Source organism: Artemia sp. Qi Xiang Cuo, chromosome 5, assembly GCF_049724085.1.
Source record: "Artemia sp. Qi Xiang Cuo chromosome 5, ASM4972408v1, whole genome shotgun sequence".
NCBI lineage: Eukaryota > Metazoa > Arthropoda > Branchiopoda > Anostraca > Artemiidae > Artemia > Artemia sp. Qi Xiang Cuo.
The window spans coordinates 37,820,407-37,844,131 of NC_142798.1; the positions used below are offsets into that span (position 1 = coordinate 37,820,407).

Here is a 23,725-nt window from a genome sequence, read left to right on the forward strand (position 1 = left end):
ACTAAACTTTCTTGCATTCTTATATCAATTTCCTAATTCAAGTGGTTCAGTTCACCTGTCCCCTCTTGGCAGGTATTGTATCATGAATATTGAAATAATTGACCACTGCCTCATTTGAATGTAATATGCTGACGTCTGCACAGCATACCTAGCATTATAAACTGTTTAAGTGCTTCAAACACCACAAAATCTCACTATCAGCCAAGAGCCTAGCCGACTATTCCTGCACACAGAGCACAGAAATCGATATCTATCATCTTATATTTGAACTCCTTGAGTCGAAAGATCTACTGAAAGATATTTGAGAATATCTAATAAATAAGAGAAAACCAAGCCAGTAGCTCTGTAGCCCACAGAGCGAAGTAAAAGGAAAAGGGCTAAATAGTATCAACTGAAAAGCCCACCTGCTGTGAAATAGAAGAAGAAGAAGAAGAATCGATTTGGGAAGTCCAAAGTTTAGTTTAACAAAAACATATATAGAGCAAGTAGAAAATAATAGTAATAGTAGATAGTAATAGTAATAGTAATAGTAGAGCAAGATCTTTTTTTGCTTGAATGAGCATATGATTAGGGATGTAGATTTTTGCCAATTCAGCAATGATTTTTGTTTTCTGTTGTTGTTGTATATTCATGGCCTGAACTGCATTGCACTTTAGAATGAATAAGCATATATTTGTGGTATGCATGTTTGGCAGTGCATCCAGTTTGTCAGTTAAGGGATTAATTCCTGGTAGTGTTTCTGGTTTGTTTCTTGCTGGGAGGGGGTGCCAGGCCAACCTCATCTCACTAGGCAAGGAGGCTTGTTGTCTTGGTGATTCTTTCTTATAGAGATGTGAGCAGGGGGGCTTAAAGGATGGTGTTTTGTAAGGAGTACTTGATGCATTGGGAGTGTTTGACTTGGAGGTTTTGTTTGATTTCAATATAGGTTTTATTTGGTATGGTTGGGCAGTATTTTCTTCAATAGCTGCAAACAGGTATAGTATAGCTTCTCTATTGCTATCTGGAGTGTTAGTGCTGTTTTCTTATATGCAGAGCATTGTGATTTATTGGTGGATTCATGTGGGCCTTTACAATTGATACATGTAGGCTGAGTGTTGTTGCAAGTTGTCAACTCTTTAGGATGGGAGCCTTTACAATTACTACAGGCTAGGAGAATTTCATTGCATTTATTTGTTGCGTGTCCCAGTTTCAGACCCTTCTGACACTGGATAGGCTTTGGCTTGTATTCCTTGTGCGGTTCGATTTGCCCAAATAGGAATAACTTTTCTGGGATATTAATTTTTTCCTTCAGTGTAAATAAGATCTACTTGTTTTTAATCCATTAGAGTTGGGTTTACCCAGTTGAGTGACATCTTCAACAGGGATTGTGTTACCAGCCCTATCTGAGAGCCCTTCTTTTAACTCCTGAATTGGTTTTTCTTGGGGAAAATTATATACTAATTTTTTTTTTTTTTTTTTTTGGGTTCCATCTAGATGTCTTAATTGGGGTATTAATAAGAGATTTCAGCTAAAGTATTATATCAGCTGATTTCTGATCTTGGACAGCTATTAGCAAAGATCCATCACGGTGAATGTTAAGAGAAAACATTGATTTTAACATTTTGAAAATTGCAACCCTTATTGTAGTAATCTTTGTTATTTCAAAGGGGGTATTTGGAGAAATTTTGAGGTAAATTCCTAAGTTTTGGGAAGGGAAATCTTGGAAAGGAGGAGGGGAAATACTTTTAATTGGGGATATTTTTTCCTTTTTTTGGAGCTCCTAGAAAGGACCTCTTGAAAGCCATTATCATCTATAGTGACATTTGCTCTAACACTGATCATTGTCCTATTCTCAGAATTTGAGCTTTCATGTGAGCTTTGTGATAGGGAGCTTGACCAGCCAGGATGGGGCAAAAATGGATCAATTTCATTAGTAGGCCTATTTGGGGTGGGATCCGGAGGGACCTTTTTTTAGGGGGAGTTCTTTGCATTTCCTTTTTGAATAAGCTTTAAGCTAAAAAGGAAAGGATAATAGTATGATACCAGACCGTCTGCACTCTACAGTGGGGAAAACTTCCACAAGTTAATCAGCAAAAAAAAGAGTTTTTATGTGTGGCGAATCGATATAATTTTTTTCAGATTAATTTGTCCTCATTGTAAAGTTTACATAACCTAACTGCAAATGTTTTTAAAGGAAAAACTAACGTTAGTTTTCTAGGCCATATGTGCGTAAGCAGAGCCAGACAAGCGTCCCTGAGCACCGTGGCAGGCCACACCGCAAGCAAGATTTTCTTCTTTTTTTTTTGTTTAAGGCGATTGCGGTAGTCGCTTGCGAGTTTATACAGAGATTTTTGGGGAGGGAGGGGAAAAGGAGGTTGATTTCACGCCGGGAGCAATCAATCCTATGAACTTTACTGTAGGTAAGATATGAGTTTACTTAGACTTCCTTCTTTACCCAGCTTCAAAAGTGTTGAACCCATGAATTTACAACCTTAAGTATAAAGTAAATCTGCACAGTTTGTTTAAAGTACTTGGTACTTATACTTAAATACAATTTTGGTCCAGCACTTAACCTTAAATGCTTTCCGGTGCACTTGAACCAACACTGCGGCACAGTATCGTCGAGTTGTAGATGACAGACTTTTTGCTATCTTGGAAAGTAGATGAGTTAGGTGAATAAATTTATCAACAACGGATCCTAAGTCTAAACTATGGTCAGGAGAGGTCATACGAAAAATCTAGCCCCATCTTGTTTTACCTCCACGGTACACTGGCCTTTGATGAAGTTGCACATACTATATGTAAATAAAATTGAAACTTCCCCATATAAATCTACAGCGCAAACGTGGCCCAAGGAAACCGTGTTAGCATCGTATCTTTCATATATCATGACTTATAAGGTTTTAACGAATTTGTAGAAATTTTTTATACGAATTTGTAGAAATTTTCTAACAGTATTTATATTAAAGAAAATGACTTTTTATTTGCAATTGCGAACATGTAAAAATAGTTAAGGATAATGTTATGCATCAAAAAATACCAGTCTGGAATTGGTAGTCAGAAATCAAAATTTACTCCATTTTCGAAAAAGGGGCAGAGGCAGAACACTCCCCAAGGGTTAGTGGTCAAAATGAAATTTTACCGTCAAATTCAGAATTTCAGACAAGCATATTGCCTGCCTATTGGCCTGCCTATGAAAGGTGACAAAGTTGACCTTAATTTGGCAGTAAAGGACCTGATGTCAGGCTCCATCCAGGAAGACATTAAACAGATTGTCAGTACACAGCTTCAAGCAATGGACTTTTCTGGTAAAATTGCAGACATTGAAAAAAAGCTTGCTGATCATGTTGCTGCTCAAACTGATCAACATAAGCAGCAAGAATTAAAAAATCAACTCATTGTGTTTGGATTACCCGAGGATAGTACATTTGACAAACCTGAACCTAAGTTTTTGTCACTTTGCCAAGATAAGTTTCCTGGCATTAGTCTTTTGAACAGTGACATTGTGTTTGTGAAACGCATTGGAAAACGAGTTGGTAATAAAAATCGACCAGTTATTATTGAGTTCTGCAGCCTGAGAGCACGCTTCTTGCTTCTCAAAAACAAAAAGGACTTGAAACGATCTGGTGTGGTCATTAATGAGCCTTTGACTAAACCTAGGATTGCCTTACTTTCACAAGCTAAAGCTTATTGTGGCATGATTAATGCATGGGCTGTGAATGGTGATATTTTTGTTAAAAGTGGAAGTAGGGTATTCAAAATATCATCCATTGGTGACATTAATGCCCTTCCTGTTTTGCAAGAATCTTTTGCCAGTATTGTTTCAGAATGACTAGTGCTGCTTAACATCATAACTCTTCTCTTTACAACAAAATTTCATCTGCTTAGTTATTTTTTTGCCAACTTTTTTTTTTCTCTTTGGCTTGTTCTTTTTCCCTTGTTATCAAAATAATTACATGCAGTTTGTTTTTTTAACTTATTTTCCATGCTGTATTCTTCCTGTCCACACTAACTTAGCTTTATCTATTTCACCACTTTTCCTAATATTGGATAATGAAAATAGATGGTACTCAGGATTTTTTTTGTTTCCTAAGTAAACTTTTTCTTTTTAATTCAGCCTGTTTCCATTTACGTTTTGTATCTGGTTATGATAGTGAAAATAAGCCTCTGTTAAAATCTCTTCATCAATATGACTTTTTTTTCACTTCTTACCAGTGTTATTCCGAAAAAATGTTGTTTTCAATGTCTTCTGTTAAAGACTTTAATGTGTATACTTTGAATTGGCAAGACTGTAGGGAAAAACGGGATAATTTTCGCAATATGTTGGTGATGTTAATTGCCTTTATGATGTAGTAGGTCTCACAGAGACCTGGCTGTCTTCAGGTGATGATATATCTGTGTATGACATACCAGGTTTTACTGCATACCACTCAACTAGATCTCTAACTAAGTGCTCTGGTGGTATATCCCTTTTTGTCAGAAGTAATCTTAATGTTGTGAGACGTACAGATCTTGAGAAGATTTTTGATCCATTCATAAATAATAGAAGTGTGTATGCTTTGATCGTTGACCTGTCATGTGATACAGTAAGTTGTGAAACTATTTGTTTGTTTTATAAGCCTCCACCTTTCCCAATTGCGAAATTTTCTGAATTAATTAATGAAATGTATTCAGTTGATAAGCTCGCTTCAAGAAATGTTTTTATGCTTGGAGACTTTAACTGCAATTTATTGAAAATTGTGTGTGATAATGAGTCTGACCGTTTTTTTTAATCTATTTCTTCCTCTGGCCTTCTTCCTTGCATTTTCTTTCCTACTCGTGTTGATCCAGTCAGATCTTCTGCAACTCTGATTGACAACATTTTTATGTCTTCTAAAAATGATATTAAATTTTCCTCTGGTATTATTTTCTCTGATCTTTCTGACCATTTTCCAATTTATTGTTCTGTTCCCAAATTGAAAATGCTGAGCCAAGAAGATACCAGAGGTGAGTCTTATTCAAGAATTTATAGTCACAGCAATGTTCATAACCTTATGTCTGATCTTAGTGCTAGTGATTGGTGTTCAGTAATGAATTTTGATGATGTTGATAGGGCTTCAGCCTCATTAATCAGTCAACTGACAACATTAATTGAAAAAAAATTTCCCCTTGTAAAATCTTCAAGTAAATATGAACCCAAGATGCCTTGGAAGTCTCCTAGTCTTGTGAGATCAACAATTCAGAAGTCAGAGCTTTTTAAGCTGGCTTGCAAAAGCCTTGATCCTTATGATTTATCAAACTATAAGCATTATAAGAATGTATTAACATCAACAAGTAGACTAGCTAAGAAGAATTATTTTTTGTTGAAAATTCAGGAATGCAAAGGTAATTTATAGAAAGTTTGGAGTGTAGTTAATAAAGCTTCATCTCGTAGGAAACAATCAAAGGAACAACATACTGCCTTTAAGAATGAAGATAGTTCAACCATTGAAAAAGTAGCCGTACCTAGTGTTTTCAACTCTTATTTTACCACCCTACCAACTTTTAAGACCCCCTCCCTTCCTAGACTAGGTGATCCTTCACCAGCTGAGAGAAGTATTTTTCTAACTCCTTGTACAAACATAGAGATCTGTGATTTTATTTCTTCTTTAAGTAGCAGTAATACAGCTGATGCGCTTGGACTAACAAACCATGTGCTCAAGTCTGTTTCTTCTTATGTTGTTGAACCTCTTACCCATATTTTTAATCTATCTATTTCAAAAGGTGTATACCCTGATTTGTTTAAAATTGCAAAAGTAATCCCTCTTTTTAAGAAGGATGACCCCAGCTTAGTGTCAAATTATCGACCTATATCAATTCTCCCAATTTTCTCGAAATTACTTGAAAAAGCTGTGCATAAGAGGCTTTTTTCATTCCTGTTTACTGGTGCTTCAGTTGGAAGTGGTTCTGTTCTGTCTGATCATCAGTATGGCTTCCGACCTAAACTCTTTACTGCATTTGCTCTAGTTGACATTACAGAATTCGTGCGTGTTAACATAGACAAGGGTCATTGTGTTCTAGGACTATTTCTTGATTATTATAATGCTTTCAATATGGTTGATCATTTTGTCTTACTGGGAAAACTGTCTCTACTTGGAGTTCCGGGAATTGCCTTTGACTGGTTTAAATCTTACATGTCTAATAGATCTCAGTTTTTGTGTTATGATGGGAAATGTTCTGATCTAGCTTCGGTTTCCAAAGGGGTACCTCAAGGCTCGGTTTTGGGACCACTCCTCTTTCTTATTTATATTAATGACCTTCCTCCATCTCCCAACCTTGATACCCACACTGTTATGTTTGCAGACGATAGTAATTTTTTCGTGGTTTCCAGTGATCTACCTTCTGCTGTTGCTAAGGCTCAGCTTCTGCTCAACCATGGGCGTGATTGGTATGAGTAGAACGGGAAGCTGTTGAATAGCTCAAGAGTAGTATTATTCATTTTCGAACCCCATACCATATGTCTGAACCTTCCCCAACAATCTTTGTTTTTTATGGTACTGATATGATTCCCCTGTGCTCTTGTGTTAAACTTCTTGGTGTGCATGTTGATTGTTTTCTTTCTTTCAAAACTCATATTTCCTATACACATTCTATAATTTCTCGTCAAGTGTCTGTGCTTCATCGTGCCAATCAATTTCTTCCTCCCGATGTAATGCTTTCTCTTTACTATGCATTTGCCCTTCCTTATCTTCCTTATTGCTGCACTCTCTGGGACAACACTAACTATTCTTCCCTTTGGCGACTCTAAACAGCACAGAATAGAGTGGTGAAGGCAACTTATTGCCATCCCCGACTCTATGTTACAGATGATCTTTACATTAATACAGGTCTAGATGCCTTAGATGTGGTTACCCAGAAACAGAACCTAACACTAGCTCATCGAACCTTCAATTTCTCGCTTCATCCAAACATCATATACTACTTTGACCGAGCATCAGCACATAAGTGCCACAATTTGCTTAGGAGCTCTGTTCACCAATTTCGGTTGCCTAAAAGGGTATCCTCAGCAGCTCAGAGGTCACCAATTTATAGAGCAATTGCTCTTTGGAACTCTATTCCCAGTGAACTTTCCCTTATCAAAAACCCTTCTTCCCTTTGCAGAAAAATATTCTCTAAGGCTTGAAGTAATTTGTTTTTTTTCTTTATTTCTTTATTCATTTTGCTTTATCTATTTATTCCGATTTACTTTATGTAGTTTTTTTTCTTTTCTCCTCTCTCAATATGTTGAATGAGATTTGAACCCCGGTGTTTAATAGTATTATTTTTGGTTTGGATTTTTATCAAAGTACAGGACATTTTTAGTTCAGATAAAATTAAGTCAAAGGTTATTGTGTAGCAGTTGTTTTTTTTTTGTTGTTGTTTTTTTTGTTGATTTTTTTCGCATTTTTTTTAAATTTTTGAGATATTGTTGTATTTTTTTTCCTTCCCTGATTTGTTTTGTGTGGATTTTGTTATTGATACAAGGTCCTCTACAAGCAATGCTTCTTGGGACCTCTAGCGCTTAAGTGTATTTATGTATGTATTGTAGTATTTAATAAATTTAATTGAATTGAATTGAAGTGGTATGTTCACTTTATTTGTAGGTCAGTTATATGAACTGCTCTATATTTACCCATAATTTAGCTAGGATGAAAGTGAATGCATCATTGATGCCTTTTTATCCTCTTTTGTAATTCAATAATTACTTCTGACAGAAATTACATTCAGGCCCAGATAAAATAGGTGAGGGGCCCAATTGGATTTTACTTTTTGCAGGGCTTTTTTATGTACCAATTATCTAAGTAAAATATACTTGCAAAGTAGCTTATGTACATAGAGCAGTTCATGTACATAGTGCAAAATCTATGATATAGGCCTGTGCTGATGAATTTGATAAATTTGCCATGAATTTTATAGGTAGGCCTGTCAGTTTTCTTTATTATAAAGTGTATACTATAATAATAAACACATTAATAACTCTCACCCAACAATGCAATCTTAACATATATATTATTAATTATTTGAATAATTCACAATTCATCCCTTATTATCATAAACAATTTTTCTTTAAATTTCAAAACCTTTTTCTTTTGTTTATTTTGATGGTAATGGGGGAGGGGGACTCTTTCAAATTTGTGTCAGGATTAGGCTCAATTGCTCTTTATTCCATTTCCATTTGCCCTGATTACATTTTGAGCAGTGGCATAATTTTGCCAAAATCCTATGGGGGGGGGCAAAGTTGGAGCCAATTTCCCAAATCAAATGAAAATGACAGTGAAAACTGAAAAATGATCCATATATTACCATAAAGGCAAAGAAATACTAAAGAAAACTAACCTACTTCTCTGGATACTTGAATTATGCAGGCTTATCTTACTTTTGACAAGATCTTTTGCAGAAACTAATTTTCAGCTGGAGGGGGGGGGAAACTTGGGTCTGGAGGAGGTAGTTACCCATCCCCCTGTTTCATAGCAAATTACGCCCCTTGTTTTGGGAAGGGCTCCAAAGGGTAAAACTGTCCATAGTAACCAAAAGTTCTAAAAAAGTTTTTAAAAAGAGCCTGTAATCCCTCAAAAATAACATCACAGAAAATTTTTTGTAGTTTTTGAGGGGCATCTGGCTCCTCTGAAAAATTTCTGTAGAAACAAACAGGACAAAGAAAAAAACATGGGAGACACATCAGTATTTTTTAATCTTCTCTACTTAATTGATTACTGATTATTATTTACTCATTTTTGTGTTGAAGAAATACGCAATATCTATATCTTTGAAGGTAGAGGAGGGTTTAGAGGACATGGCTAAAGGGCCCTGCTCTGTGGCATATCACTGTCCGATATTCTTACTTATTCAAATATTAGGCATATTCTTTACTTAGCTTTTTCTACCACAAGCTACATGAATTGGTTTGATATACCATAGCGAAATTTTGAGGACAGGTTTTTTTTTGCCCTAATAAGTGTTTTTCCTTGATTGTATGTCATTGATTGTTTGTATGGTTCATTAGCATCAATAATACAACATTTTTTCATTCGTTTTCAGACAAATACAGCTGGTAATATCCTCAAGCTGATTTGGTCATGTTCAAGTTTCTTGATGGTAAAACTGTCATTCTGGCAAGCACATCTCCAAGAAGAAAGGCTCTACTGGAGCAAATAGTGAGTAAACATCAAAGGTATTCTTTCTAGTTTTGTAAAATTACCATCATAGGCAGCGCGCTAGCTCTGCCTAAGTAAAGACCAATGTGGGCACAATGTGTTTTTTTTTCATACCCGGGCACTTCTTATCAAAGGAGTTGTCGTAGAAACTTCGAAAAGAGTTCATTCAATTGGAAATTTGAGTGGCTAGTGCCCTTTTTAATAGTCGAAAATAATTGGAGGGCAACTAGCCCCCCTCCCCCCCCCCCCCATGCCCATCATTCCCCCAAACACATCCAATCAAAATTTTGAGATACGGTAGCCATTTTGTTCAGCGTAGTTGATTTTCAGATAGAAAATATGTTTTTGAGGAGGACACTCCCCCACAACCCTCGGGGCAAGGGTTTAAAGTTATGCCCTGAGGGCATATAAGAACGATGTTAGCGCAATGTACTATTTATTTTTTTACCTTTAGAGCTGAGCGCTTCATAAGAAAGGAGTCGTAGTACAAGATTCAAAAAGGGCTGATTCGATAGGAAATTGAGAGTTCTGGTGCCTGTTTCAATAGGCTAAAGTGATTTCGACTATTAAACCCTCCCCCCCCCCAACGCCCATAATTCCCCCAAACACATCCAATCAAAATTTTGAGATAGCCATTTTGTTCAGCCTAGTTGAGATCCAGATAGAAAATATTTTTTTGAGGAGGACACTCCCCCACGACCCTCAGGGTGAGCGTTTTAAGTTATGCCCTGGGGGCATATAAGGTTTTTATAGAAGGTGTTGTCGTAGAAACCTCAAAACAGGCTCATTCGATTGGAAATTTGAAGGGCTAGTACTCTTTTTAGTAGTCTAAAGTGATTGGAGGGTAACTAGCCCCCCCCCCCCCGCCAACCATTCCCCATAACACATCCAATAAAAATTTTGAGATAGCCATTTTGTTCAGCGTAGTTGATTTCCAGATAGAAAATATTTTTTTGAGGAGGACACTCCCCCATAACCTTCAGGGCAAGGGTTTTAAGCTATGCCTTGGGGGCATATAAGTAAGTAAAGTAAGTATGACGGCACTAGACCCCTAAGGTCCAAACCGGCGGTGCTGATCTCCGTTTTGTGGCCCTCAGCCAGGAAGTGCAATGGGGGGCTGGGGGCCAGCCGTCCTGTGCTTTCGTACACCCTTCCTGCTTACCTTCCCCAGATTTCTCCAGGTACCCATTTAGATCTAGGTCGACTCTGGCTAAGCTTACAGAGTAACACCACTGACCCGCGTCCCAGACCCAAATAACTGGCCACGCCAGGGATCGAACCCGTGCCCCTTGGGACAAAGAGTTCTCAACCCAGCGCATGTCCACTTAGCCAGGACGGCTATTAAGCCGTCATGGGGTATATAAGGGGTATATAAATATATCCTGGGGTATATAAACCTTATATGCTGGTGGCTTATAAGGTTTTTATAGAAGGTGTTGTCTTAGAAACCTCAAAAAAGGCTCATTCGATTGGAAATTCAAAGGGCTAGTGCCCTCTTTAAGAATCAAAAGTGACTTGAGGGCAATTAGCCCCCTCTAACGCCCACTTTTCCCAAAACACGTCCAATCAAAACTTTTAGGTAGCCATTTTGTTCACCGTAGTTGAACGTTTTGGAAATTAGGTCTGTAAGGATGACAACCTCTCTTCCCACAGCCCTCAGGGCAGGGGTTGTAAGTAATGCCCTGGGGGCGTATAAAGCTTTTATTGCCAGCGTTGTCGTAGAAACTTCAGAGGGGTACATTCATTTTAAAATCGAAAGGGCTAGATCCTTTTTTAACGCTTCAAAGTGATTGGATAGCGACTAACGCCCCTCTCACGCCCAACATTTTCCCAAACACATCGAATTAAAATTTTGAGATATCCATTTTGTCCAACTTAGTTGAAAGTTCTAGAAATTAGGTCTTTTGGGATGATAACCCCCTCAGAGCCCTCAGTGCAAGGGTTGTAAGTTATGCCCATGGGACATATAAGGTTTATATAGAAAGTTGTTGTATAAATCATAGGCAGCTCACGCTGCCTAAGTAAAGAACGGAGACACTCGAGAACGAGACAAACGGGGACTAAGTAAAGAGGAGGACACCCCCCCACAACCCTCAGGGCGAGGGTTTTAAGTTATGCCCTGGGGGTATATAAAAACGATGTTGGTACAATGTATTATTTATAATTTTTTCCCTTTAGAGCAGGGCACTTCGTATCGAAGAAGTTGTTGTAGAAACTTCGAAAAGGGCTCATTTAATTGAAAATTGGAGTTGCTAGTGCTCCTTTTGAAAGTCGAAAGCGATTGGAAGGCGACTAACACCCCCTCTACCCTCACCATTTACCGAAGTAAATCAAATCAAAATTTTGAGATAACTATTTTGTTCAGCGTAGTTGATTTCCAGATAGAAATTATGTTTTTGTGGACAGTCCCCCACAGCCCTTAGGGCAAGGGTTGTAAGTTATGCCCAGGGGGCATATAAGGTTATCTATAGAAGGCGTTGTAGTAGAAACTTTAAAAAAGGCTCATTCGATTGGAAATTCAAAGGGCTAGTGCCCTTTTTAATAGTCGAAAGTGATAATAGTCGAAGGCAAGGGTTATAAGTTATGCCCTGGGGGCGTATAAGGTTTTTATTGAAAGCGTAGAAACTTCAAAAGGGCTCATTCAATTGGAAATTGAAAGGGCTAGTGCCTTTTCTAACAGTTGAAAGAGAATGGAGAATGATTAAGTCCCGTCTCACGCCCATCATTTTCCCAAACATGTCCAATCAAAATTTTGAGATTTCCATTTTGTTCAACGTAGTTGCAAGTTCTTGAAATTAGGTCTTTTAGGATGATAACCCCCTCAGAGTCCTCAGTGCAAGGGTTGTTAGTTATGCCATGGGGGCATATAAAGCTTATATAGAAAGTTGTTATAAAAATTTCAAAAAAGGCTCATTCGATTGGAAATTCAAAGGGCTAGTACCCTTTTTAATAGTCGAAAGTGATTGGAGGGCAACTAGCCCCCCCCCCCCCACGCCCATCATTTCCCCAAACACATCCAATCAAAATTTTGAGATAGCAATTTTGTTCAGCGTAGTTGATTTCCAGATAGAAAACATGTTTTTGAGGAGGACACTCCCCCACAGCCCTCAGGGCAAGGGTTTTTGGTTATGCCCTGGGGGCATATAAGGTTTTTAAAGAAGGCGTTGTCGTAAAAACTTCAAAAAAGCTCATTTGATTGGAAATTCAAAGGGCTAGTGCCCTTTTTAATAGTCGAAAGTGATTGGAGGAAAACTAGCCCCCCCTCCCCACGCCCATCATTCCCCCAAACACATCCAATAAAAATTTTGAGCTAGCCATTTTGTTCAGCGTAGTTGATTTCCTGTTATAAAATATATTTTTGAAGAGGACACTCCCCACAACCCTCAGGGCGAGGAATATAAGTTATGCCCTGGGGGAATATAAGGTTTTTATTGAAATCTTTGTCGTAGAAACTTGAAAAAGGGCTCATTCGATTCAAAATTCAAAGTGCTAGTACCTTTTTTAACAGTCGAAAGTGATTTGAGGGCAACTAACCCCCCTCTCACTCCCACCTTTTCCCCAAACACATCCAATCAAAAATTTTAGATAGCCATTTTATTCAACATATTTGAAAGTTTTGGAAATTATGTCTTTAAGGATGACAACTCCTCCTCCCACAGCCCTCAGGGCAAGGGTTGTAAGTTATGCCCTGATGGTATATAAAGTTTTTATTGAAAGCTTTGTCGTTGAAACTTCAAAAGGGCACATTCAATTGGAAATTGAAAAGGCTAGTACCTTGTTTGATAGTTGAAAGTAATTGGATAGCGACTAACGCCCCTTTCACGCCCACCATTTTCCCAAACACATCGAATAAAAACTTTGAGATATCCATTTTGTTCAACGTAGTTGAAAGTTCTTGTAATTAGGTCTTTTAGGATGATAACCCCCCTCAGAGCCCTAAGTGCAAGAGTTGTAAGTTATGCACGGGGGTATATAAAGTTTTTATTAAAAGTGTTGTAGTAGAAACTTCAAAAGGGCTCATTCAGTTGGAACTTGAAAGGGCTCGTACCTTTTTAATAGTTGAAAGCTATTGGATAGCGCCTAAAGCCCCTTTCAAGCCCACCATTTACCCAAACACATCGAATTAAAATTTTGAGATATCCGTTTTGTTCAACGTAGTTGAAAGTTCTTGAAATTAGGTATTTTAGGATGATAACCCCTTCAGAGCCCTCAGGGCAAGGGTTGTAAGTTAAGCCCTGGGGCATATAAAGTTTTTATTTAAAGCGTTGTTGTAGACACTTCAAAAGGGTTCATTCAATTGGAAATTCAAAGGGTTAGTGCCTTTTTTAATAGTTGAAAGTGATTGGACAGTGACTAACGTCCCTCTCAACCCCACCATTTTCCAAAACACATCCAATCAAAATTTTGATAAATCCTTATTGTTCAACGTACTTGGACGTTCTGGAAATTGGGTCTTTTAGGATAATAACCCCCCTCAGAAGCCTCATTGCAGGGGTTTTAAGTTATGCCCTGGGGACATATAAGGTTTAAATAGAAAGTTGTTGTATAAATCATAGGTAGCAAGATCGCGCTGCCTAAGTTAAGAACGGGGACACTCGAGAACGAGACAAGAAACGGGGACTAAGTAAAGAGGAGGATACTCCCCCACAACCCTCAGAGCAAGGGTTTTTAAGTTATGCCCTGGGAGCATATAAGAACGATGGTGGTACAAAGTATTGTTTATAAATTTTTTCCTTTAGAGCAGGGCACTTCGTATCGAAGAAATTGTCGTAGAAACTTCGAAAAGGGCTCATTCAATTGGAAATTGGAGTGGCTTGTATCCTTTTTAATAGTAGAAAGTGATTGGAAGGCAACTAACACCCCTTCCACGCCCACCTTTTCCCGAAACACATCGAATAAAAATTTTGAGATATCTATTTTGTTCAACGTAGTTGAAAGTTCTTGTAATTAGGTCTTTTAGGATGATAACCCCCCTCAGAGCCCTCAGTGCTAGGGTTGTAAGTTATGCCCGGGGGTATATAAAGTTTTTATTAAAAGTTTTGTCGTAGAAACTTCAAAAGGGCTCATTCAATTGGAAATTGAAAGGGCTAGTGCCTTTTTTAATAGTTGAAAGCTATTGGATAGCGACTAACGCCCCTTTCATGCCCACCATTTTCCCAAACACATCGAATTAAAATTTTGAAATATCTGTTTTGTTCAACGTAGTTGAAAGTTCTTGAAATTAGGTATTTTTGGATGATAACCGCCTCAGAGCCCTCATTGCTGTACCATTGAAGAAATATTTGTGGTAATAGAAAAGGTTTGCTCGTGGCGATAGAGATTTCTCCTATTGCGCCACTTATAGCGCTGGAGATTGTGTCAACTAGGCTAGCGCCGCTCTCGATTAATGAGAGAAAATTGAATATGTAGACATACAAATGTGGCTTCTTCTTTCTTGAGCTATCTGGAGATCAGATTCCTTTGGGAGCATTTACCTTGGAGACTGGCGAACTAATTACCTATTATCGGACTAGACTCAGACATATAAGAGTAACAAACACATATAAAAAGACAATAGATTTATTTAACTTACATGCTTAGTTGTACAGCAACGGGTCACTTCAATGACAACAATGGTGACCGAGATTATTTGCGGTACTAATCGTTTTAAGTCTGACTTCCTATTAAAATCAAACAACACATTTACCCCACTCCCAAACGCAGTTCTTTCGTCCTGCGCTCTAGGGACTGCCTGCCATTGGCTGACGTGCCCCCAGGACGCGAATCCTCGTCCAATAATCTCTTAAAGATTTTTCAGATGATTCAGGAGTTCACACAGTTTTTTGCCTTCTAAACTTCCTTGGAAATTTTATGCATTGCATTTTTTTTGCTACAATTATCTTAGCGAAATTTGAACGACTAGCGCCGTTGTCTGACTGAAGCTAGAAATGCAATTTCTCTTTTTGCTGATTAAGGACTTTTCATTTTTGCGAATAGATTTAGCTTAATTATAAGGAATCGGAATTATCTTTAGAAAGGAACTTTATTTTGGTATTTAAAATACATCACATCTTACTCATGGTACATATCACCCTTCCCATGAAATAATGACGCCCCGTCATTAGTTACTGCCCATTAGGAGTTTTAAAATTTTTCAATTATTTTTCTTATTTTATTCTACATCCCTATCTAAAATTCATCTACCGGACTAAGATTATTTTTGGTTCTAGGTTAGCTATTATATTAAAGATTTTTTTTTTTTTTTTTTCTATATAGAACGCTGATTATTCTTACATGGCTACGAAGGTTGGAACTATTCGAATCTTACATGCGTTTTTTTTTTGATTTTGCTGTATATTTGAATTATTAAATAATATATAAACGGAGTTAAGTTGATAAAAAGATAATCTTAAAAATAATTATAATTTTGGTAAACACTTGAATGATTTATAACATACAATATTTGGTTCAACATATTCACTGATGACATTAAAACACTTTCACTATTAAGATTTTTGAATTGCCAAAGCTGTTAGGAAGTAACACATGTAGATTCACATCTATTCATCACCTTTCGTGTCCTTAGTGTACTACACCCTTCTGTTGTAAATTACTGTCCTTCACTCCTTTTGTCCTGTCAAAAATTTCGAAGTACTTACGTTATGGTTTCTTCATGGAACAGTTTGAGTCTAGTTGTCTTTACACGGTAAGTTTTCCCTAATAGTCAACTGGGAAATGACCGTTAAATATCGTTCTAATAGTCAACTGGAAAATGATTCTTCCCACTACAGGTGTTGGTGTTTTTTCTTCTCAGCATATCATTTTTAGGATTTTTGAGGCACGTAGAGAATGTATTCTCGCGTAAAACTGTTCATTTGTGCCTTTTGAAACGGGTTGTCGTCATATTATAGTGATTCTCTTAATATATTGTCTTTAAATTCTACTTCAAATATCTTCAACTATCATTTAACTTCAAATATCGTTAAATATCGTTTATCTTGTACTGCTTGATGGTGTTCTCAGAGTCAAAGTTCAAATTTTCTTTAATTTCAGTTTCAAATATCTTCAAATGTCTTTAAGTGTCATTTAACTTCAAATATCGTCTATCGTGTGCTGATCGATGGAGTTCTCAGAATTAAACTTCAAATTGTCTTTAATTTCGTCTTCAAATATCTTCAAATGTCTTTAAGTGTCATTTAACTTTAAATATCGTTTTATATCGTTTAGCTTCAAATATCATCGCTATACTGTCAAATTATTCTGGGGTCCATAGTGAGTATCAACAGCGATATCTACGTATTTATGTCTTGTACTGGCCGATGGGTTTCTCAGCGTTTATGCGATTATATAGTTCGTTAAAGCACTTGATATTGAGGTTCAAATATAGTGTTACCTGATATATAATATGGTTCATAGTCGAAGAAACGACGATCGAACGTAACTGTTGTTTTTGTAGACGAAGCTGGGATGAAGTTGCCTGGAGTCATGGTGAGTACTCTTCGCTGGTTGAGATATGATAAAATAGATGTTACTGGGTCGTATCTGTACTGGGCAGCTTATTGTAATACTCAATGACCAAAGCGTCCATTTACTTTCCTGTAATAAAAACAACGCGGCAGAATCACATGTTCTTTGAAGTAAATACACATACAATAATTCACGAATTAATTGGGTTATAATTTCTTAGCTATGAGACAGAATTAAATAAATACACTAATATTAGAACTCACAATGAAAATCTAAAACAGAAATGTCTTCAAATTTGTTTTGATAACGAAAATATCGATATTAAATAAACATAATTTACACTACATTATTAAGTTTGAGGTCTAATTTTACGATATTTTTTTTCATGCCTGCATTGTTCACGCAAGTCCGTGCTGTATAAGAAACGCATGTTGCAGCGTCATAACCACACGGTTTTACGCAAACGATACTACAATGGGGGAACAAGACATACAAGGACGAGTGGAGACCTCTACCCACTCGTTTTTTAATGTCTTCCCTATTTCTTGGCTTAGACGTTCTCATGGGGCTCCGGGTTTAACGGCTGAAATGCAGAGGTGTTCTTCTTTGTTTCCCCGTGTTCTTTTCTTGTATTTTCAGTAATTACAAGTCAACATTGGTGCCTCATATTCGCCTTTCAATTCGGGTCATTAGATTAAGGATTCCAAGCTTGCCCATATAGATTCCAGTTGATGCTTGGCAACGAATAAAAGCGTAAGGAAGAACTGACATCAATATCTTTTTAGAACGCTATTGTTTAAGCAAATCCTTCAGAACTCTATAAATAAATTGATATTAAAGTCTTATTAGAATCCGTTAAGCGAGGAACACCTTCACATTAAAAGGGAATTCCTTGTGGGTTTTACTTAGTCGCCATTGGACATACACAGGGTTTCAATCCATATATCTTAACTGATTAAATGGTTTTAAAATGTTACATGTTATTCTTGAGATATAATTTCACATCCGCCGTGAAATTCTACATATAAACGTACCAATAGGTTGTTTGGTTATAGTTACCAATAGTTTGCTATTAGTAAATATATTACTCGAGTAATAAACACATGAATGATCAATATGTAGGCCTAAAATAATTTTAAACGGCACTAAGATAAAATGTTTAATACAATTAGACGCTTCTGTACTGGTAATATATTGTTGTTTTTTTTTTTTGATAATATCCATCTTGGTTAGGACATGGGTCGATTTTTCATATAAAATCTGAGGGGAACCTGAGTTAGCATAGGTAAGATATAACGTGACTGACTTGCGAAAATATGTCACAGAAATTAGAGCTCAATATATTTAATAGATAAACCAATGAAATTAAAGAACATTTTTGTCACAGAACAATATAACGGTGATCTCTCTGTTATTGTATACGTCATAGATATAAACTAATGAAATTAAAACGCTTTTCTATTCTTTTTTTTTTCTTTCGCCCCGGAGCTATATCAAATTAAACTAACTGTATCTCTTACAAAGCGTTCAGATCCAAAAACGAAAACTTATCTAGCTCGCTGAAGTTTATATTAAACAATTAATTATTGTTTTTAATGGCACTGACTGGCATAAAAATAATAAATTTATACAATTTAGGTACTGAGAAAAGTCGCATCCTACGGTCGTTTACACAAAAAAAATTACAAAAAACAATCAGGGACCTTGAGGTCCTCCCCGGGTTTCCCACAAGACGTGGTCCAACACCACTTGTCGTTCTCAGTCGACCACGAGCTTCCTACCTTTGGTTATTTTCTGTTCCCACCTTTCTATTATCCTTTGAAAGGGCATAGAAATAACACTAACAAAAATAAGACATCTAAAACTTAATCAAATCCTTAGTAACATAGACTAATTTAGTCTAAGGTGCGCGAAGTATAGCAATCAAGGATGCTTGTTGTAACAAAACATTGAACGTAGATTTAATTAAAACAAAAGTACTAAGGTATGTCTTATGTCTAGCTACAAAAATAAAACCTACATATGCTCATTCTCTCTCGCTCTTAAATAAATAGAACAAAATAAAAAGAAAATTGACATTTTCAAATAAGCAGTTTTTAAGAACAATAGACAGACTTTTGACGACCTTTCTTAATTGTCTTAAATGGTATCTGTTTATAAGAAAAACAATAAGTAAAGTCTGATATTCGCCATCGTTACAAATAACCCATAAAATTAATAAACGCAAATAACGCGGATATTTATCCACTAAGGGACCTAACGTGTGCGAGGGGAGTCCACCCCAGCAATACAAATGACACTCGACCCAAAAAAAATACATTCATGTATTTTTTATTATTCTTTGTAAACAAGCATGAACACTGGCTTGTTTTACCTCTACATGGCTCTAAAGCAGCCATGGTTCAAAATTCAAATTTTCTTGTTCACTCATTTTGCGGAGCTACTTCAGAATTTGAATTTTTTTCTATCACCATTATTCAGATGAAGGTCATCTGTGTAGGTAAAGGTGACCCTTTTAAAACCTATCCCCCTGCCTCCATTTTCTGTGATTAACGGTTTCTTTCGCCGAATTTCTCGCCTTATGCAGAGTTCCAGTCACAGCTGGGTAACAACTCTTTTTGTTTTGCTTCCTTCGGCGACTTTTGCTAAGCTTTCTAGGAGGTGTGCTTATGCCGCTGCCGCCAATGTTCGTAGTGCTAGCTACCGCTGGCACCATTTATTGGGGTGTATGTGCGGGGTCACCATTTTTAAAGGCAAAAAATGACGCAAAAGATTGCTATGCCACTTACTCGAATGACGCAAAAAGATTGCTATGCCACTTACTCGAATGGGAGAACCCCTTGTCGGCCTTAATGTTAGTGAGACTCCCGCTCTTACCCCAACGGTTCTGCAAATATCGGGGTTGGTACTACCCTATTTACAGTATACCCTGTCCCAGGGTATGGTAACGCGATCGAGTGGTCAAATGGCCACTTTCTAAAGCCAAATGTACCCGCCTTGGGTTACGGCTAGAAAATTTCTACTCTCTCCTTGGAGGTAATAACCCTCCCTGTCAATATAATAATGACGGTGCCTTGTAGCTGTATTCCTACCCTACCTGGGTTACGGAAAATATTACACAGTTTGTAGAAAATACCCTACTTGTATTCTTCCAAAAGGGTCACAAATGTAATTAAAGAAACAAAAATAGGTCACTTATCTGAAAGGAAAAGAAACAGGGGTGGAATATAACAGACCCCATTTGCTACCATTATGCCTAAAATTCTTCTGTTTCTACCAACGTTTCATCGGTCCAGCTAGATTTTGTTTTTCTTTCTTTTATTTTATTCTTTCAATTCACGGTACAAATAGTTTATTATTTAGTAATATACAGCACTACTACATTTAATTTACTACTAACAATAAAAAAAACTACTAATTACAAACTTGCTTCTACTTTTTAAAAAATGTATACTATTTTTTTTTTTTCATTTTACAATTATTCATTTATCATTTTCTCCATTTTTTATATTTTGCCCAACTATTTGAGGAGATACAAATTTATTTTTAATAGCCAAAGTTCAAGCAAGCTGCTCAAAGTTTTTCTAATTCGAGCGTCGCTAAAAGCGAAGTCCATTTACCTTCCTCTTTTGACAAAGCCATTTCTGTTTAAATATACCATTTTTTATTTAGTCGACTCGACCCAGTTTTCTCAACTTCCACCAGTTAAAACTTAAAGAAAATAAAAATATAGTATATATGTATTGGGGGAGGCTATTATCTCCTATGAAATATAAGGGGTTTCCTATCGTAGCCTAGCGGTTATAGGCCTAATCACTTTATTTATATGTCTGTATCTCTCCAATAATTAAATTTGAATTACAAAGTTTAAATAGCCTAACTAGTTCGCAGTTTTCCTCCAATTTCCGACACGCGCCATTTGTAGCGATAAAAAAATTTGTATGTGCCTTTGGAGATTTGCAAACTAATTAGCTATTATTAGGCTAGGCTAAATACAGACATATAAAATGATAGAAAAAAGATAGAAAAGGCAATAGATTTATTGAACTTACATGCTTAGTTGTACAGCAACGGGTCACTTCAATGACAATAATGGTGACCAAAATAATTTGCGGTACTAATCGTTTCAAGTCTGATTTTACATTCAAATCAAAAAACACATTTACCCCACTCCCAAACGCAGTTCTTTCATCCTGCGCCCTAGGGACTGCCTGACATTGGCTCACGTGCCCCAAGGACGCGAATCCTCGTCCAATAATCTCTTAAAAATTTTTCAGATGATTCAGGAGTTCACACAGTTTTTTGCCTTTTAAACTTCCTTGGAATTATTATGCATTGCATTTTTTTGGCTACAATTATCTTAGCGAAATTCGAACGACTAGCGCCGTTGTCTGACTGAAGTTAGAAATTCAATTTCTCTTTTTGCTGATTAAGGACTTTTCATTTTTGCGACTAGATTTAGCTTAATTATAAGTACTAGGAATTATCTTTAGAAAGGAACTTTATTTTGGTATTTCAAATACATCACATCTTACTCATGGTACAGGGCAAGGGCTGTAAGTTGTTCCCTGGGGCATATAAAGTTTTAATTGAAAGCGTTGTCGTAGAAACTTCAAAAGGGCTCATTCAATTGGAAATTCAAAGGGCTAGTGCCTTTTTTAATAATTTAAAGTTATCGAACAGCGACTAACGCCCCTCTAACACACACCATTTTCCAAAACACATCCAATAAAATTTTTGATATCCATTTTGTTCAGCGTAGTAGAAAGTTCTCGAAATTAGGTCTTTTAAGATGATAACCTCCTTCAGAGCCCTCAGTGCAAGGGTTGTAAGTTATGCCCTGGGGACATATAAGGTTTAAATAGAAAGTTGTTGTATAGACCATAGGTAGCAAGATCGCGCTGCCTAAGTTAAGAACGGGGACACTCGAGAACGAGACAAGAAACGGGGACTAAGTAAAGAGGAGGACACTCCCCAACAACCCTCAGGGCAAGGGTTTTGAAGTTTTGCCCTGGGAGCATATAAGAACGATGGTGGTACAATGTATTATTTATTTATTTTTTCCTTTAGAGCAGGGCACTTCGTATCGAAGAAGTTGTCGTAGAAACTTCGAAAAGCGCTCATTCAATTGGAAATTGGTGTGGCTTAAGCCCTTATTAACAGTCGAAAATGATTGGAAGGCGACTAACATCCCTTACACGCCCACTTTTTACCGAATCACATCCCATCAAATTTTTGGGATGGCTATTTTGTTCACTGTAGTTGATTTCCAGGTAGAAATTATGTTTCTGAGGACAGTCCCCCACAGCCACTAGGGTAAGGGTTGTAAGTTATGCCCTGGGGGCATATAAGGTTTTTTTTATAGAATGCGTTGTCGGGGAAACTTTAAAAAAGGGTCATTCGATTGGAAATTAAGGGCTAGTGCCCTTTATAATAGTCGAAAATGATTAGAGGGCAACTAACCCGCCTCTCACGCCCACCTTTTCCCCAAACACATCTAATCAAAACTTTGAGATAGCCCTTTTATTCACCGTACTTTTAAGTTCTGTAAATTAGGTCTTTGAGAATGACAACCCCCCCCCCACAGCCCTCAGGGCAAGGGTTGTAAATTATGCCCAGGGGGCATATAAGGTTTTTATATAACGCGTTGTAGTAGAAACTCCAAAAATGACTCTTTCGATTGGAAACTGAAATGGCTAGTGCACTTTTAATAGTAAAAATTGATTGGAAAGCAACTACCATCCTTTAAGCGCCCACCATATCCCAAAACAGATCCAATAAAGATTTTGAAATAGGCATTTCGTTCTACGCACTTAAAAGCTCAGGAAATCACACCTTTGAGCAGGACACTCCCCACACAGTCTTCAGGGCAAGTGTTGTAAGTTATGCCCTGGGGGCATATAAGAACGATGTTGGTACAATTTATTATTTATTAATTTTTCCTTTAGAGCAGGGCACTTCGTATCGAAGAAGTTGTAGAAACTTCGAAAAGCGCTCATTCAATTGGAAATTGGAGTGGCTTGTGCCCTTTTTAATAGTCGAAAGTGATTGGAAGCCAACTAACACCCCTTCCACGCCCCCTTTTTCCTGAAACACATCCAATGAAAATTTAGAGATAGCCATTTTTTTCTGCGTAGTTGATTTCCAGATAGAAATTATGTTTTTGAGGACAGTCCCCCACAGCCACTAGGGCAAGGGTTGTAAGTTATGCCCTGGGGGCATATAAGGTTTTTTATAGAAGGCGTTGTCGTAGAAATTTCACAAAATGCTCATTCGATTGGAAGTTCAAAGGGCTAGTGCTCTTTTCAGTAGTCGAAAGTTATTCGAGGGCAACTAACCCGCCTCTCATGCCCACCTTTTCCCCAAACACATCTAATCAAAATTTTGAGATAACCATTTTATTCAACGTAGTTTTAAGTTCTGGAAATTAGGTCTTTGAAGATGACAACCCCCCCACAGCCCTCAGGGCGAGGGTTGTAAATTATTCTTATGGAGCTTATAAGGTTTTTATAGGACATGTTGTCGTAGAAACTTCAAAAAGGGCTCTTTCAATTGAAGATTGAAAGTGATAATGCCCTTTTTCATAATTGAATATGATTGGAAAGTAACTAAGACCCCTTCCTCGCTAACCATTTTCCCAAACACATCCAATAAAGATTTTGAGATAGCCATTTTGTTCCACGCAGTTCAAAGCTCAGGAAATTATACCTTTGAGCGGGACACTCCCCCCACAGTCTTCAGGGCAAGGGTTATAAGTTATGCCCTGGGGGCGTATAAGGTTTTTATTGAAAGCGTAGAAACTTCAAAAGGGCTCATTCAACTAGAAATTGAAAAGCATAGTATCCTTTCTAACGGTTGAAAGAGAATGGAGAATGATTAAGTACCGTCTCACGCCCATCATTTTCCCAAACACGTCCAATCAAAATTTTGAGATATCCATTTTGTTCAACGTAGTTGCAAGTTCTTGAAATTAGGTCTTTTAGGATGATAACCCCCTCAGAGTCCTCAGTGCAAGGGTTGTTAGTTATGCCATGGAGGCATATAAAGCTTATATAAAAATTTGTTATAGAAACTTCAAAAGGGGCTCATTCAATTGGAAATTCAAAGGGCTAGTACTCTTTTCAATAGTCGAAAGTGACTGGAGGGCA

At 37.2% G+C, this 23,725-nt stretch overlaps 1 protein-coding gene across 2 annotated transcripts in view; it reads left to right on the top strand.

Annotated features, from left to right (window-relative positions):
* Nucleotides 1-451: 451 nt before the first annotated feature.
* LOC148952111 (uncharacterized) overlaps nucleotides 452-23,725 on the top strand; it is a 78,687-nt gene continuing 55,413 nt past the window's right edge. The window contains exons 1-2 of one of the 2 annotated variants that reach the window (XM_089089555.1): nucleotides 452-481; nucleotides 9,016-9,131. In XM_089089555.1, the coding sequence (XP_088945681.1) occupies nucleotides 9,054-9,131 (78 nt within the window). In that variant the 5' untranslated portion in view covers nucleotides 452-481; nucleotides 9,016-9,053. The remainder of the gene's footprint in view (nucleotides 482-9,015; nucleotides 9,132-23,725) is intronic. The other variant, XM_089089554.1, reaches the window with a different exon arrangement.